The sequence below is a fragment of the Opisthocomus hoazin genome, chromosome 6 (genome assembly GCF_030867145.1).
Source record: "Opisthocomus hoazin isolate bOpiHoa1 chromosome 6, bOpiHoa1.hap1, whole genome shotgun sequence".
In the NCBI taxonomy this organism is placed as follows: Eukaryota; Metazoa; Chordata; class Aves; order Opisthocomiformes; family Opisthocomidae; genus Opisthocomus; species Opisthocomus hoazin.
Window position 1 is genome coordinate 13,667,103 of NC_134419.1, and position 15,767 is coordinate 13,682,869.

The 15,767-nt window shown below is 39.1% G+C and overlaps 1 protein-coding gene across 1 annotated transcript in view; it reads left to right on the top strand.

Moving 5' to 3' along the window:
• The window catches only part of ST6GALNAC3 (ST6 N-acetylgalactosaminide alpha-2,6-sialyltransferase 3), a 232,240-nt gene extending 221,884 nt beyond the window's left edge, over positions 1–10,356 (top strand). Inside the window, exons 4-5 of the mRNA XM_075424725.1 lie at positions 995–1,102; positions 2,721–10,356. Of these exons, the coding sequence (XP_075280840.1) occupies positions 995–1,102; positions 2,721–2,907 (295 nt within the window). The 3' untranslated portion in view covers positions 2,908–10,356. The remainder of the gene's footprint in view (positions 1–994; positions 1,103–2,720) is intronic.
• The last annotated feature ends 5,411 nt before the right edge of the window (positions 10,357–15,767 follow it).

A 15,767-nucleotide genomic window follows, 5' to 3' on the forward strand; every position in this document is an offset into this window, starting at 1 on the left:
TTTTATGACTTTTGTGATATCTTTCTTTGGAAATTGGACAAGTTATTTATAATTTTAAGGTAATTATTTGCATTTATTTCAGTCAAACTGAAAGCAATACATGCACAAAGCTGGACTTCAGTCAGTTTTTAAGCAGTGAGGGCTAAGTATGTTCTGATTACTTATGAGGTTTTAAGGCAGTAAGTCTTGCTTGCCCAGGTTATATGGGTAGCTCTGTGGACTCCCAGTCCCCTATTGGTAACACTTGTGAGAGTAGAGTGAACAGGATTTGGTCTGCAATTAACAATGCAGACATATGCTCACATAAGCCAATGTGTGAGCCAAATCCTTACACATCATTTGTTTTCTCTCATGCAGGTAATACTTTTGGACTGATTTAATACAACTACTTATCTGAGCAAAGGTTATCAATCTGGGCACTGTCCTCTTGTGGTTTTCTCTCTGCTATGTTATCTTAAAGAACGATAACGCAAAGTTATGTAAAGGGATATGCACAGAATTCTGCTTTTCAAAGCCTTGTATTAGATGGGTTTCTACCAAAATATCCTTACAAGTTTCATTACTCTGTGAATTTTCAAGCTGAGGATAGCCCACTGCAGATTAAGATTTTGCCTGTGGAAAAGGATGGTGCATACTCAAATGTACACAGCACAACCTTTGCCAGTAGTTTGCTTTTTGGTGAACTTTGTCTCATTTTACACACTCTACTAATTGCTATCTTTTGGATGTAAAAATGAATTATTTTCTGTCTTATGGGAGATGCATTGTTTGACTTCAAATATTTAACGTGGTATTTTTTCTGTGGACAATAGCTTCAGGCCCCAAGCGGGCAAGAATGAGAGCATATCTCTAAACAATTCAAAATAACTGTATGGTTTTGACAAACTGTCAAGTTGCTTAAAGCATTTTGTCCCGGGTAATATATTCTATTTCTTTGACAAAGTGTTGATAATTTCTCACTGCGATTTGTTTTGTGTATGTTGTATTTTTACAGAGTCCAGTCAGGTTCATATCTCAGTACGGGTTGGTTTACCTTAATTTTGGCTATGGATGCCTGCTATGGAATTCACGTCTATGGGATGATAAATGACACCTACTGCAAGTAAGATCACAGGAAATTATTTTCATGCATTTGCAATTCTGATGTCTTGTCAAAATTTCACAAGCGATTTTAATATCATAAATCCAAAAATGGATCAGGCATTCACATCCCTGTGTTTTGCATTGATGTGACACTATTGTCAGCATATTTAGTCCTGATATGGCATTTGCTGTTGATAAAATAAAAACATTTACAAAATCTACCATCAGATGTCAGAAGGAACTATTTTTAATCAAAGATCTTTTGCAGTTTCTGAATTAGCTGGAAACAAAGTATGTTCATACTCTTCTGACAAAATGTACTTACTTCTACTGCTAAAACAAACCTATAGAGGAAATACGAATGTATTAGTTCTCTGAATACCAAATACACCTGGAAGTGAAATAAACTGATTAGCCCAGGATAGTTACCTGAAATTACATTTCACCACCATTGAGCAACCTACTTGAACGTTACAGATTATATATAGCTTGTTTTGAGTAGTAAGGGGTTTCTAATTAGATAATAAAACAAGTCCTGCAAGCTTTATCACAGTAAACTGACATAAATTCCAACCAACTGCTGTTAGTGGCCTTACAGTGACAATGGATTAATCCTATTGTCAGAAGTATAGCTCTAAACACAATTTCTAAAAGTCCAAGTTAAATGCTTTAATCTGCAGTATATGGTAGCAAAATACAAAATGAAACGATTTCTCATTCAGAAAAGCAGGAAATGTCATAAACACTGTATGATACTAATACAAATCTATTCTTCTGTACCTAGGCTGGTTCAAGACTTGCGTGTAGCCAGCCCAGCGGGTCCTCAGCTCCTAGACCAAAGTCTTTGTGCAGACCCTCATTCTGCATTCTGTGTTACTCCTGTGTGGGACTCATTCCTGGCAGACCCTAAAAAAAAAAAACCAAGGAAAAAAAAAAAAGGGAATATGAGTCACAGCTGTTTAATTACGGTATCTTAACATTAGAGACTGACTTTTTAGAACTTGCAGATCTCACTGATTGAGTGAGTCATCCAGATGGAATGAACATATGTTGTTCTTTGTTTATGAAAACACAGTAGACGCCCTGAGACGAAGGGTGACAGGACTAAAGTTGTCCTCACAGAGTTCAGTCAAGCTGGCATTGTATAGCCCTGATGTAAAACCAGTTAACAGCGTGATAGCACTTCAGTCTGTTGTCAGCAGAGAAGGATGGGTTTCCTTAAAGCTGTTGTTCTGTCTATGTTACCTACCTAAAATGTATATTGTTCTTAGAACTGCCTTATTCAGCCATTTCAAGAGCTAGTTTCAAGAGCTGGGACTATCCAAAGAGAAGACTTTGCTTAGGGATGGAGCCTTATGGGCTGAGTTGTCCCAGGTTAAATAAAATGTGCAGTACCCGTAAGAACCAGACCATCAGCTTCTTACTGACTGCTAAGATCTGTGTAGTTTGAGAGATACACCTATCTTCGTTTTCTGTAGGGAAATTCATACAAATCATCCTGTAATGAAAGCCCTTGTACAGTTTACCAAAGGACCTCAGGTGATGCCACATGGAAAGGATTTCAGTGAATTCAAGCGTAGTATATATAAATGTTTTTTATTTAAAATAATACTTAAGTGTATCTTTTTTTCCCCTAGGTCAGAAGGCTTTCATAAAGTTCCCTACCACTATTACGAGCCAGGAAGAGACGAGTGTGAGGAATACTTTCTCCATGAAAATGCTCCATACGGAGGCCATAGATTTATCACGGAAAAGAAAGTATTTGCTAAATGGGCCAAGAAGCACACAATAATATTTACACATCCCAACTGGACAGTGTCTTGATACTGGTTTTCTTAACTCTACCTTAACAGCATATTACAAAAATGTCTCAGTTTACAATAATTTTGCTTACATCTGGCTGGCCTTTCTCAGCCTAGGTAACACTAAGCTAAAAACTAGAAGATGAAGAGGGTCGATGGTTCAGCTGTTAAGCAAAATTAATCGATCTATGGAAGGCAGACACATTGTTTGTTATTTCTTAGGGTTTTACTCCACACAATGCACTTTATACTTTAACTGGATTTTATTTCAAGGCAGTAGCAGTTAAAGACAGATGAGATTTCCTGTATATACAGGTACACAAAGAGAACAGGGTGGTCCTTTAAAACTTCTCCATCACCTTAATTAATTAAAATTAGTATTTGTAGCTCATTTGCAGTACTGCAGCACTAGTTCCATTCGTGGTATTAATAGAAATTTACAAGAAAAATGAGAAAAAATTTAGACCTCAAAGGTTTATGTGTGAGTAAATTTTAAAACACACCTGAATACATTGGTATGTGTGAGCACTTGCATATGTGGTAAAATTAGAGATGAGCTAAATATGGTTCTTGAACTGCACACAACTCCCACGTGAGAGGATACTATTTACTCAAGGCTCCTGATTAATTCAGAACTTCTGAAATGCAGCTTCCTTCCACACTGGTCAGGCTGCACCATCTTGGATGATGATGTTTGTACTTTTGGAGGCTGTTGTCCCACAGTTTGGCTCCAGCAGCATGGCTCTTAGCAAAGACAGTGCTTTGCAGTCCAGGATGAACCTTTGGATGTTGTACCAAGCCTGCTGTCAGTACCCAAGCAGGTTAGTGTGAAGTTGTCTCATGAACATCTCCATTTGATCCAGTTGTGCCTTTGAGTTGCTCCAACATCCAAATACCGGTGTTTTGACAGTTTTTCCCATGCAGCCATCATAAATTTATTTTAAATCTCCAGTTGCTCTATCTTTGAAAACAGGGATAGTATCTGTCTAACTTACAAGGGAGTTATGAGGATTCGTTTAAGTCCATAAAGCACTTTCCTGATGAGGAATGCTGCAGAGCATTGATTCTTAACACAAAAACAATGGTACCTGTCATTTATTCTTGTCTGTTGGGTAGCTGAAGAAAGTGACAGCATGTCTGGATCTGATGGAGGATTGTTCTGTCCATCCACTCTCCTACTGAGGATAATTTGTAATACGGAGTTCTCTTAGCTTGCGTTGCTTCAGATGGAGTTGAAAGAACTCACCATCTCGCAGTATTATCTGCACATCAAGGCGCAGTTCAAGAATTTTAAAATATATTAATCTCTAGTTGAAGTATATATTTCCAAGCTTACTTTCATGGAAAGTTTTCAACTCCAGCAGACTCATTTGTAACATGACCATAGTTCAACTACACATGTGAGTTTTATTTAAACTGTATTTGAGTTAATGCTTTAAGTTTAGAATGTGTCCTACAAATATTTTAACGTCCGGAATGTCAGATTCAACACTGTAATAGCCAATACTGTGAACACTTGAAAGAAATACGTGTGGAACATGACACACAGGGTTTACTTACACTACTTAAACATTAACCACAGGAAACTTTGTATGCTTTTGTAAATCATGAAAAGGGGAAAGTAAAGAGCTATTTTTACATGTAAGTATTTGTATACTGACTCTTTGCTATTGTATATTTGTATATATAAATCTATATTTTATATGTTCGTGGCATATATATTCACTCAGCAGCAGCTGCAACTCTTAGGATGGGGAGGAAATTTCTTCACCAGTGTTCCTCCTCCTGATCATTGGTTTCTTGTTCCTATCTGATGCCAGGGCATCATCTCTCTTGCCCCTTCTATTTTCTACTGTAAATGCAGCTTTCTGATTTTATTTTTAATATAGTTCAGCTTTCACTGCTTACTTTAGTGCTGTAAGGGTTCATGCTGGTTGTCAGACAAAGGCTGGGGCCATGCTTATGATCCTGGATAAAAATCTATATTCAAATACAGGCTCTTCCCAGACTTCTTGTATGACTTGATGTCTCACCTTTCCATCTGGAAAAGGAGAACAATAATATTTTCCTACTCCCTGTCGTGACTGACTTTCATGTAAGCTCTTGAGACAGATATTCTCGTTTCCAAGGTATTTGTATAATGCCTTGCTGAAGAGGTGTCCAAAGTGTCTGAAGGCTGCAGGCAATGCTATAATATAAAAATAATTTAAAATGGCTGCTTCTTGTCCCTGGAGTTTACAATCAATTGTAGGCTAATATAGCATGGGATGAAATCAAGAGGGGGAATGGACTGATGAAGAGTGGTAGTAGCAAAAGGCAGTGAGCTAGATTTATCACCGTATGCATATGTATCTTTTCAGTTCAGATGGATGGCTGGATAAATGGAAAGCTAATAAAAAAATTGTAATGCAGGATTTGAAGAATACAGGACATGCGGAACTAGGGAGAACGTTCCACATTTATTGAACAGGGCAGCCTGGGAAAACCTATAGCTCCCTCGTGGGAAGAGGAGCTGAAAAGGAGAACATCAGTCAAATTGAACTTGTATTTAGAAGGTCTTTAGGTTAATAGAAAGTTATTATGGAAGTGCAGTTGGGCTGGACATGCTTACATGAGAAGTGTCCTCACAAAGCATAGTCTTTCTCCTCAATGAGCACAGCATCAGGATTCTGCTGGAGCTGTGCTCACATGCAAGGCAGTTTTTAAGCCTGAGAAAGTTTTAAAGATAAAGACTTGCCAAATCACCATATATCTGTTGTAGAACATGTGCTTCATACTGAAGTTTTTTGTAGAGTGCTTGCATGCTGTGTGGAACAATATCTCATGCAAAGGCTAGCTAAGAAAAATACAGCTGTGGGAACAGCTAAATGTACAGCAAAATTGAGATTATTAGAGTGCAGTTGTCACAGAGCAAAGTAAAAGTGTTGCTCACTTCTTGGATTGCAGTAAGAGCAGGTCCACTTTTAGAAATATTGCAGCAGGCTTCATTCACACTAGAGTAAATGAACATCAGTTCCCTTATTTAAATGAGCCTGTCTTTAGCATAAACTAAACAGATATTTGCATGATTTTTATTATATGAGTAAGGAACTGTGACCGCTGTGTTAAAGATGATTCAACAAAGAAATGACTTCATCGAAATCTGTTAAAAATCAGCACTGTTCTGAAGAATCTCAGTACTTGGCTGTATAGTAAGAGACCTTGATTCACCTTCTGAGAGAAGTTAAGACATCAGCTGAGAATCATTTATTAATTCTTTAAAATAAAGCCTACTACAGTTTACCTGAATATAATCAGATCCTAATTGCTTATTCATTCAAGCAGTCCTATTTTAATCAGCTACTCGTGTATAAAACAAGCAGGGAGTTTACCTGAGGTTTTCAAAATAGATTTTCACATTGCTGCTAGTAGAGGAATACTCACAAATAATTTGGCTTTTTTTTTTGGCATCTATCAGCTAATTAGTCACCAAATGTTTTGGTTTATAATTTAGTTTTCTAAAACACACCTTGTGAAGGAAAAAAAAAAAAGGCATTTGTTGTTTGGCTTGATGTAACCTTGGTTTTAATGGACTTTTAAATTTTAATACACTTTATGTTTTATGTTGCATTGCCTTCTGATTTAATATTTTTTCAAGGAAAAAAGAGTTTTAAATAGGAGCAGAGTTTTTCCTAGCAAAAAAAATATTTTTGATTGGATAATTACTAATTTACAGGTAATTAACTGAATAACATTAAAAACTGGGTTTTGCATTTCCAAACAGACACAGCAGACATGATTCCAACTTGCTTATCTTCACTAGATGTCTAGATCACATCCCTCTGCTTATACCAAGACCTCTTTACAGAAAGAAAAAAGTAGTCTATGTATCCAGCCAAATTCCCTTTCCATATGGGCTGGGAGGGTCCATCTGCAGACTGCTTGTATCAGTTACATCAGTAAGCGGGCAGGACTGAGGAAGAGTTCTACTCAGAAACAGATGGTGTTCCAACTTCTAAATAATGCCCCTAAAGTGCTTGAGGAGAGGAGTACCCATTGATCTCTCCTGGAAACACTTTTCCAAAGTATTCTATTTCTTCAAAAGCCTTTAGCTTCTGTGTGGAACTGTTGTGCTAGTCTCTCCATTAGGAATTACCAGCAATGGGAAAACATGCCCTTTACAGGAAAAAGTAGAGGCAAATTCTGTGTTGTTAAAGATTTCTATATAAGCAACACCAGGGATGAAGAAGTCAGCCTGACACAACTTAACTTTTCTGAAGACTCACTGATTTATGACTCTCTGAGGACTCTATTCAAAACTAATGGAAATCACTGTAGCACATTCATGAGTACAGCACCCATCCCAGTAAAATCTTTCCACTCCTGGGTACTAAGGTAAGCAGTGTTCTGTCTGAGAAGTACCATGTGCGCACAATGCATTGCATGGCTAACAAAGGGGAGCCCATCCAACACTTGGAGGGCTGATGCAGATGGTCTTTATTCACCTGCTCATGGGCTGGACAAAAGTAAGACCCCCACACAAAGATTGCTGGCAGCAGAGCATAGATGCTCAAGCAGGGGACATATCCAGTAAGTAAGAATTAAATTATAACTGGATGGTGCCCTTAGTAAGTAGAAAATCAGAAGCACTTTACATACTGATGCTTATATTTTGCTGATTTTTTTTTTCTGCATGTATCTCAGAAATAGCATGTGTCTGTAGTTGTACTCAAGCAAGTCTGGGGTTTGTTTATGACGAACCTTAGAGTTTCCACAAGAGTGAAATTCTGTGTTAGTGCCAAAGGATCACACAGGAGTTGTCTGTGGGCATTGTGATGTACTGTGCACAACAGAGAGTCATGTATTTACTAAAAAGGGTCTGCTTTTCCTGACTAGGCATAGCTCTTTTGAGGAGAAAGTGTTTCACTTTCAGCAGATGTTTCTCATTCTGTACCTTCTTTCCTGAGAGGGTGCAGAGGAATGTGACTTAATCGTGGGGGAGTGAAGAATGATATGGTACATAGGCAATCACCAGATTCATACATATTTTTCTGGCTATTGTTGTGATGTATAGCTAATGACACCTTGTAAACCTTGTATTGTGTAATCTACAGAAGTCTCATGTCTGTTCTGGATTGTAGTCTTCTAGGAAAACCCTCCAGAAAGGGGCTGAAGGAGAAAGAGAGAGTCTCTCCCCATTGAAAGACAGGCTTCTGTGGAAGCCATAATAATCTGTGTGGTATCCCTGGGCCTGCTCCCCCAGCTTTCATAGGCTCCCCACCAAGCTGCAGCTTTGGGCCCTTTTCGGCCCCGTTGGATGGAGTGTGTTCTCCACCTGACTTCCGCAGCCTGTGAGCTGCACAAAGTCTGCCCCGTCCTTCCCTTCTGTAGGGCCAGGAGGGTGGTGATGCTAACTTGGGAGTGAGGAGTGAAGGGTGTCAGAGCAATGATGCTCCCTCAGGTCAGCAGCACAATCTTGCTTGAGGCACAGTCTCACCTCAGGTGCTGAACTCAGTTTCTCTGAATGTGGTGGGAAAGCTATCACTGGGTTTTGTTATTGTTTGTAGCATTAACTCACAAAGACTCACCATTTTATGGGTGTCTTAAACAGCTGGTTTTGCATCTTTTTTGCATTACTTGCTGCTGTTTCTGGGAATTCTTTGTGATACACAGCTGTCAGTATCTGCCACTGCTGCTCTGATTTACTGTCCATAAAGAGACTGTAAACTTGAACTGATGCATGTTCTTACCATGTATTATGCATGATAGCATGTTATACGTTTTATTCTCTCACTGTAATAAATAATGTAAGTTGTGTGTAAACGTAGTTTAAGCAGCATAAGTAGTGCTTTTTCTTTCTCTCATATCATGTGTTCCCAAAACACTTTGCTGGAGCTCTGTAAGTGCCATTAGCAGCTGGCAGCAAATAAATTGCTGAAACCAGTCAGGAAATATTTACTAAATGTGACATTTTTCACCAGAATATCAGAAATAGTTAAACTTGCTTTTGGGATCCTACTCTAGTGTTCAGTCACAATTCTGTGTTCTGTTACAAGGAAATCACACATCTGAGCATAACATTGGGAATGACTTTATTGACATGGGTAGTGTCAAGATGTTGGAAGGGCAGCGATCACAGATTTTTGACATTTATGGGAGTATCTTTGTAACAGGAATTGCACATGTAGAAGACAGGCTAAGATATCTGTAGTTTTTTCATATTGTTGTTGCTGAAAATAGTATTTCTGAGGATGGCTGGAGAAAAAAAAATTGCATGCTCACTGCTCTTTTGGCTGTTTATCTATCCCCTCCTCATACACGGGCATACGTACAACACATCTGCAAATACAAAGAGTGTGTACAGGGAAAGTCTTTTTTTTTTCCAGATAGTGGCAAGTAAGAACAAATAAGACTAATCTCTTACATGCTAAATATAGGTTAGAGTACATATTGATTCTGTATATTTCCAAAGCCTATGTCTACATTAGCAAAGAATTAGCTCAGCTGGATCAGATCTGCAGCCTGAAACTGTTGGTGCGAAGGACCTGATCTCCACATCATACACAGTCTCTAGCTTGGTCCCATGAGCTAAATGCCATGAATGATCGGAGCACATCTTTTAGTTTCATCCAAAAGGAATCTAGTTCACATCCTCAGGACCACTCCATCATGCAAACTAAAACTTTTTAAGTGAGGCCACTATACTGGACTGCTGCACAGGAAAGTGAAATTCCTGTTAGCCTATCTTTTGGCTAAATAGAAGCCCTTTGTTGTGTTTTTGCCCCCCCCTCAGGCTTTGCATGGGTATTTTTTTTATAGGTATTTTTCTTTCAAATCTGAGATCTGATTTGTCCTATCAGATCATGGGAATCAAGGGCTCCCAGCTCCTCCTAAGATTAGCGTCCAAATGTGCTCCACAAGTCAGGAATGTGGTATAGGACAGAGCAATCCAGCATGGATACAGCATGGAAAGTGCTTAGTTTGGTGAAGAGTTAACTGCAGTTCCACTTGAGGATGTGATTTTATCATGAACATGCTGGATGCTTGCTAATGCACATATTGTTTTTATATACTGCATCACACATAAAATTTCCTGTCATTATTTTCCCAGGGTATTTTTGTTCTTGTGGCCTTCCAGTTGTATCTGTATATGTGTGCATATGTGCATGTATATACAGTGTACAAGCATTCTTCTGTTCTTAGACAGTTGCTACTATATGCTGTTAACATAAACTTCTTTAGAAAGTTCATGTTATGCTATTTATTACATGTATTCTTTGGTTGCCTTTTCGTAATGCTGACGTGTATTCATAGGTGATATCACTATAGGCTTAGAAAACTTTCATACTATTTGTCCTTATTTTAGATGTTCTGCCATGTGTTTTCTTGCTATATGCTACTTTTTGCTCCCATTTGGAGAATGTGCTTCTATGTACTTGCAAAATTGTGCCTGGGTTATTTTAAAATATGAATAAATGTAAATGATTTTCCAGTTGTTTGACATAATTTATACATGATTTTGTGCTAAACACTTTTATTCTTGTTTATGTGTATGCCATTATAATAATACCTGACAGTTCACTGAACTCAAAGAAATAAAGATCTCTGTTCTAGAAAGTATTATAAACTGCTGCACACAAACATGAACTATGACTAAACTATTTCTTAACTGACTGAAGACATTTTTGCAGTATCTGTCCTAAACATATCCAGTAATGTTGGGTAAACGCAGCTGCAAAACCTGCACTTAAAAGAACTCATGTTTTTATTTCTTTGTGTTAAAACACACATTGTGCGCACACATGCCACAGAGATGGAGATTTGTAGGACAGGTGTATTGGATCCTATCCCTAAAGGGTGCATCCTTCAAGCATGGCACTCAGAAGTGAAGTCACTGAAACCCTTAGGAGTTCGCATTCAGCACATGCTTGAGAGAGCTGCATGATACTGAAGGGCTGTGGGACAGATCACACCTCATGAAAAGGTATGAACCTCTACTTGCAGCTATGATGTTGGCAAGAGTATGAGGAGGACCTGCGTAACTTCTCTTGCATCATGCCGTGGACTCCATATAGACTAACTGGGTTTGTGAAAGGATTAGAGATTCCAGGTGTGTTTGTGAGCACTGGCATATATAATGCAGCAACTGTTACCATCTTATTTTGGGCCAGATTCTGGTACTCAGGCACTCATGGCACAGAGATTTGATTTGTTTCCTTTTCAAACTGGGCTACTTTGTCAGCCACTGCAGTGGAAAGAAAAAGATTTCTGTGATAAGACTAAAACTAAATAAAGGGAAGAAATGCCATTCACATGCTAAGCTTTGAGAGTCCTTCGAATTTGACACACTGCCAAGGGGCTTGTTAAGAATCTGTGCGTTATTTTTCAGACATATTCTCTGAATATACAGTAATATTCCCTTCAGAACCATTGCAGCATGAGCTGTGAATGCATACTAATAGCATGCTGTAATATGGCTTCATTTCATGCTTTTTCCGTGCAGGACAGTTTGGTTTATATATTACTCTGTAAGTACATTCATACTTAATAGTAGTGGCATGGACTGTGAATGCAAGTTTATTTGATTATTTGTCATAGAACCAGATACTCAGGTAAAACAACTGTTATTGAATTATCCCCTTTAGAACTTTTCAAACCCTTACAGAATAGCCAGCCTATCCGCCTGAAGTTTTTGTTCCTGTGGCTTTATCTTTGGATCCTACTTCATTAGTTTGCACAAGATCACCCAGTAATCCTCATCAACTAGTCACAGTGAGCTTTTCTTTTTATTACCCACTTCTCCCTTAATGACTAAGTCTTCTGCAAAACTTTGGATTTTCTTCCAAGTTGTTGATAAAAATGTTAACTAGAGTATGCCCAGGAAGATATCCCAGCAGAATACCTGTTCTGTGATCATTCCCCATTTAAATTCTCATTTTGAAATGTCAGTTAGCTGGTTTTCAATTCATTTAATGTGCGACGTCAATTTTGTATTATCATGGTTTCTTAACTCAAATGTCATGAATATCACATCAAATGTCATATGGAATCAAAGTATATCAACAGTGTTGTGTTTTGCTTGTAGTCACAATTGGAAAAAAAGCCAGCAAATGTGTTTGACAATATCTCTTTTCCATATTGCACTTAGATTGGCATTTACCATATTTCTTCTCTTTAATTAGTTAGCAATTGAGTCCCCTGTCAGCCATTCCATTACTTTGCTCCAGATCAATTTCAGACTGACAGGACTGTAATTATCTAGGTCATTAAGTTTACCCTTCTTAAATATTAGCACAACATAAGTTTTCTTCCAGCTTTCTGGAACTTTCCCAATTGTTCCAAGACTTAGCAAAAAGCAATAATAACAATAGAGATTCCTCTGTCAGCAATTTAACAACTCTTGGATACAAGTTAGTTGAAGATTCCTATGCAAACATTTCTTACTTCAGTAGCTTCCATTTGATGTTTTCCTTTGCGTTTTTTTGTTGCCTGGTAGTTCATCATCCTCATACAGCATCACCAATTGCTTGTCTTTTCCTTAAATACTGAGCACAAATACTTATTGAACAGTTCTTTCTTGGCTTCATTATTGTTAACAAGTCTTCCACTTCAATCTGATAAAGAACTGATACCATTGTCAGTATTCCTAATGTTTTTTAAAAATATTGTCCTTAATTCTCTGGCCATAAATTTCTCCGTACAACTTGGCTACAGTTATTGGAGGAATTATTTACATAATTCCTTACTTCTAATCTATATTCAGTGTTATCAACTTTCTTCTGTCATTTCATTGATTTATAACTATGTAGAGGCTTTCATTAACCCTTTGAGCTAGATATTTTTAAACAGCTCTCTTTCCTAATTTTTCAGCTATTAAGTAAAATATCTGTATTTTCCAATTATTGATCAGTTGTCTCTCCTAGCTGATTCTCCTTCACAATAATTTTCAGTTTGGTAAGATGACTGCACCATCCCTATTACTGTTTTGGCTTCATTCTCTTTATGCCCATACGGGGCAACCAAGTTATCATCATAGCCACTAATACTTAATTCTTTTATCAAGTCCTCTGATCTCTTCCATTATTTGTGAGATGAGATCTCACGTAAAATTCTCATTTTTGGAGAGTTTCCCTTTTTGGTTTAAGAAGTGTTCATATATAATGTTCAAAAATTCTGCAGAGGTTTTAGTACCAGCATCATGAAACTTTAAGCTTATGTCAGGCAGACTGAATTCTTGGATGATAGTGCAGCTTTTTTGCTCCTACACATTATAGAAGGTGCAAAGGCATCCAGTCATCCTGCTTTCTTCTATGATTTGGTGATTTGCAGACAGCAGCTACTATCCCATCTAGTGTTTTATCTGCTAGACTATTGATCCATTGCATTCAAGATCATTTGCTTCTGAGCTGCCAGTGTCCTGAAAACAGACTATGTCTTTTTTACCATAGCATTCTGCTCTTCTTCCCCTTTTCTCTACTTGATCTTTCCAAAATAGGTTATAACCATTGATTTTAATGTTCCAGTTACGCAGTTCTTCCCATCTAGTGTCAGTAATACCAGCCCTACTGCATTCATAAATAGGTAGTTCTGATTCCTTTCCTTTTTTACCCAGACTTTTTAGTATTGGTTTGTAGAATATCTACTACTTTTACATCCTTGATTAATTTTGGTTTTGCCATCTTGATTTCAAGCTGAACGAGGACTCATTTTTTTGTTTGTTTGTTTGGGTTTGTTTTTTTTTCATCAGTTCCCCTTTTAGCATTCATTTTCAGCCTCTTCCCTAGCAGGCTGTTTGCCTTCCTACTGAACAGGAGGCCCCCCAAACTGTGCCATTCTTTCACCTGCATCAAAAGACAGATGCTCCATGTTCATGATCTTTTTTTCCTGTCTTCCTTCATTTGCCACCAGGGATAATATCCTAGAGGAGCATACAGGCATTCTTCTCCTGCAGCAATGTTCAGGGTTCCCTGAACTTGTCTGAGGTCTGTGAGACAACCCCCCATGAAGCAGAGTCACTGGTGCTTAATGTGTAATTGATGATGATCTTTGATCTCTGACACTGGACACCTGTTCAATCTTAAAGACATACCTTGAGCCCAGGCTGTGCAGGAACACTGTATTGTTACCTACTTTTCCTTTGCAAAAACAGTCTTTCCAATCATCTTTGTATCTCCAGCCTTTTCCCCAGATTTGTTTGGCTACATATGATCCCTAACTGTCCTTTTTTGAAAAGCACTTCTGCCTCTGGAGGATTCTGAAATTTGGGCAGGGGAGAATAGGAGATGAGTGCAAGATGTCTGTTTTCAAATGAAAATGTAGGCTGTTCTAACACATCTGCTTGGGCCCTTCTTTTTGTTGTTGCACAGAGGAAACCAGAGCTCCATGGGCAGCCCAGTCCCTGGGCTTGCAGCTCCCATCTCTCCTCTGGATGGCCAGAATTTGGGAACTAGAGAGTCTATGTTCTGAGATGGTATGTAAAGTGAGCAGAGGAACTGCCAAAAAATCAAACAGATTAAGAACTGGCTTGTTTTGTCAGAAGATTGATCAAAATCTGCATCTTTCTACTGGAGATTTTAATAACAACCAACTAGCATTCTTCACTGGAAAAAGCAAAACATTCTACCAGAGAATTTCTGATTAACTCTTCTCCTGTCCAGAGGAGAGCTATCTAACTTAGTTGTCTTTGACAGGTGAGGTCTGTCCTCATCTTGGCACAGGAGATAAGGTACTGGTTACAACACATCTGGGTAGACTTGGACAGCTTTTTAATTACAACAAAGCACTTATCAGAAACGTCTTGTAAACTGAGCATCAGCAGTGTTTGGATTGCAGCTGCCTGGCTTCAGGGTTTGATGACTTACCTGTTTAATAGATACAATGAAACATTATCCTGCATTCTGTGACCAACTTTGCCTTCAACCTATTCTTACAGCGCCTATAGTTCATCAAGCGCTACTGCTCAGGCCTTCAAATAACGCTAATCAAATCCATTTGGTCTCACACTGCCTCTTTTTGTCAGCACTTCCAAAAAGATGTTCAGTTCATTGTTCTGATGCACTACAAGTTGAAGTGCTTCATCTTCTTAGTGACTTGATTGATGAAAGACACTTGATGTATGGAGGCTGGTGACAAGTGGTGTCCCCCAGGGGTCAGTACTGGGCCCAGTCTTGTTTAACTTCTTCATCAACGACCTGGATGAAGAGTTAGAATGTACCCTCAGCAAGTTTGCTGATGACACCAAACTGGGAGGTGTGGTAGATACACCAGAAGGCTGTGGTGCCATTCAGCGTGACCTGGATAGGCTGGAAAGCTGGGCAGAGAGGAACCTGATGAGGTTCAACAAGGGCAAGTGCAGGGTCCTGCACCTGGGGAGGAACAACCTCATGCACCAGTACAGGCTTGGGGTGGACCTGCTGGAGAGCAGCTCTGCGGAGAGGGACCTGGGTGTCCTGGTGGACGACAGGTTAACCATGAGCCAGCAGTGTGCCCTGGCTGCCAAGAAAGCCAATGGGATCCTGGGGTGCATCAAGAAGAGTGTGGCTAGCAGGAGGAGGGAGGTTCTCCTTCCCCTCTACACTGCCCTGGTGAGGCCTCATCTGGAGTACTGTGTCCAGTTCTGGGCTCCCCAGTTCAAGAAAGATGAAGAGCTACTGGAGAGAGTCCAGCGGAGGGCTACAAGGATGGTGAGGGGACTGGAGCATCTCCCCTACAAGGAGAGGCTGAGGGAACTGGGCTAGTTCAGCCTGAGGAAGAGAAGGCTGCGAGGGGACCTTATAAATGCCTATAAATATCTGAAGGGTGGGTGTCAGGAGGATGGGGCCAAGCTCTTTTCAGTGGTGCCCAGTGACAGGACAAGGGGCAATGGGCACAAACTGAAGCACAGGAAGTTCCGTCTGAACATGA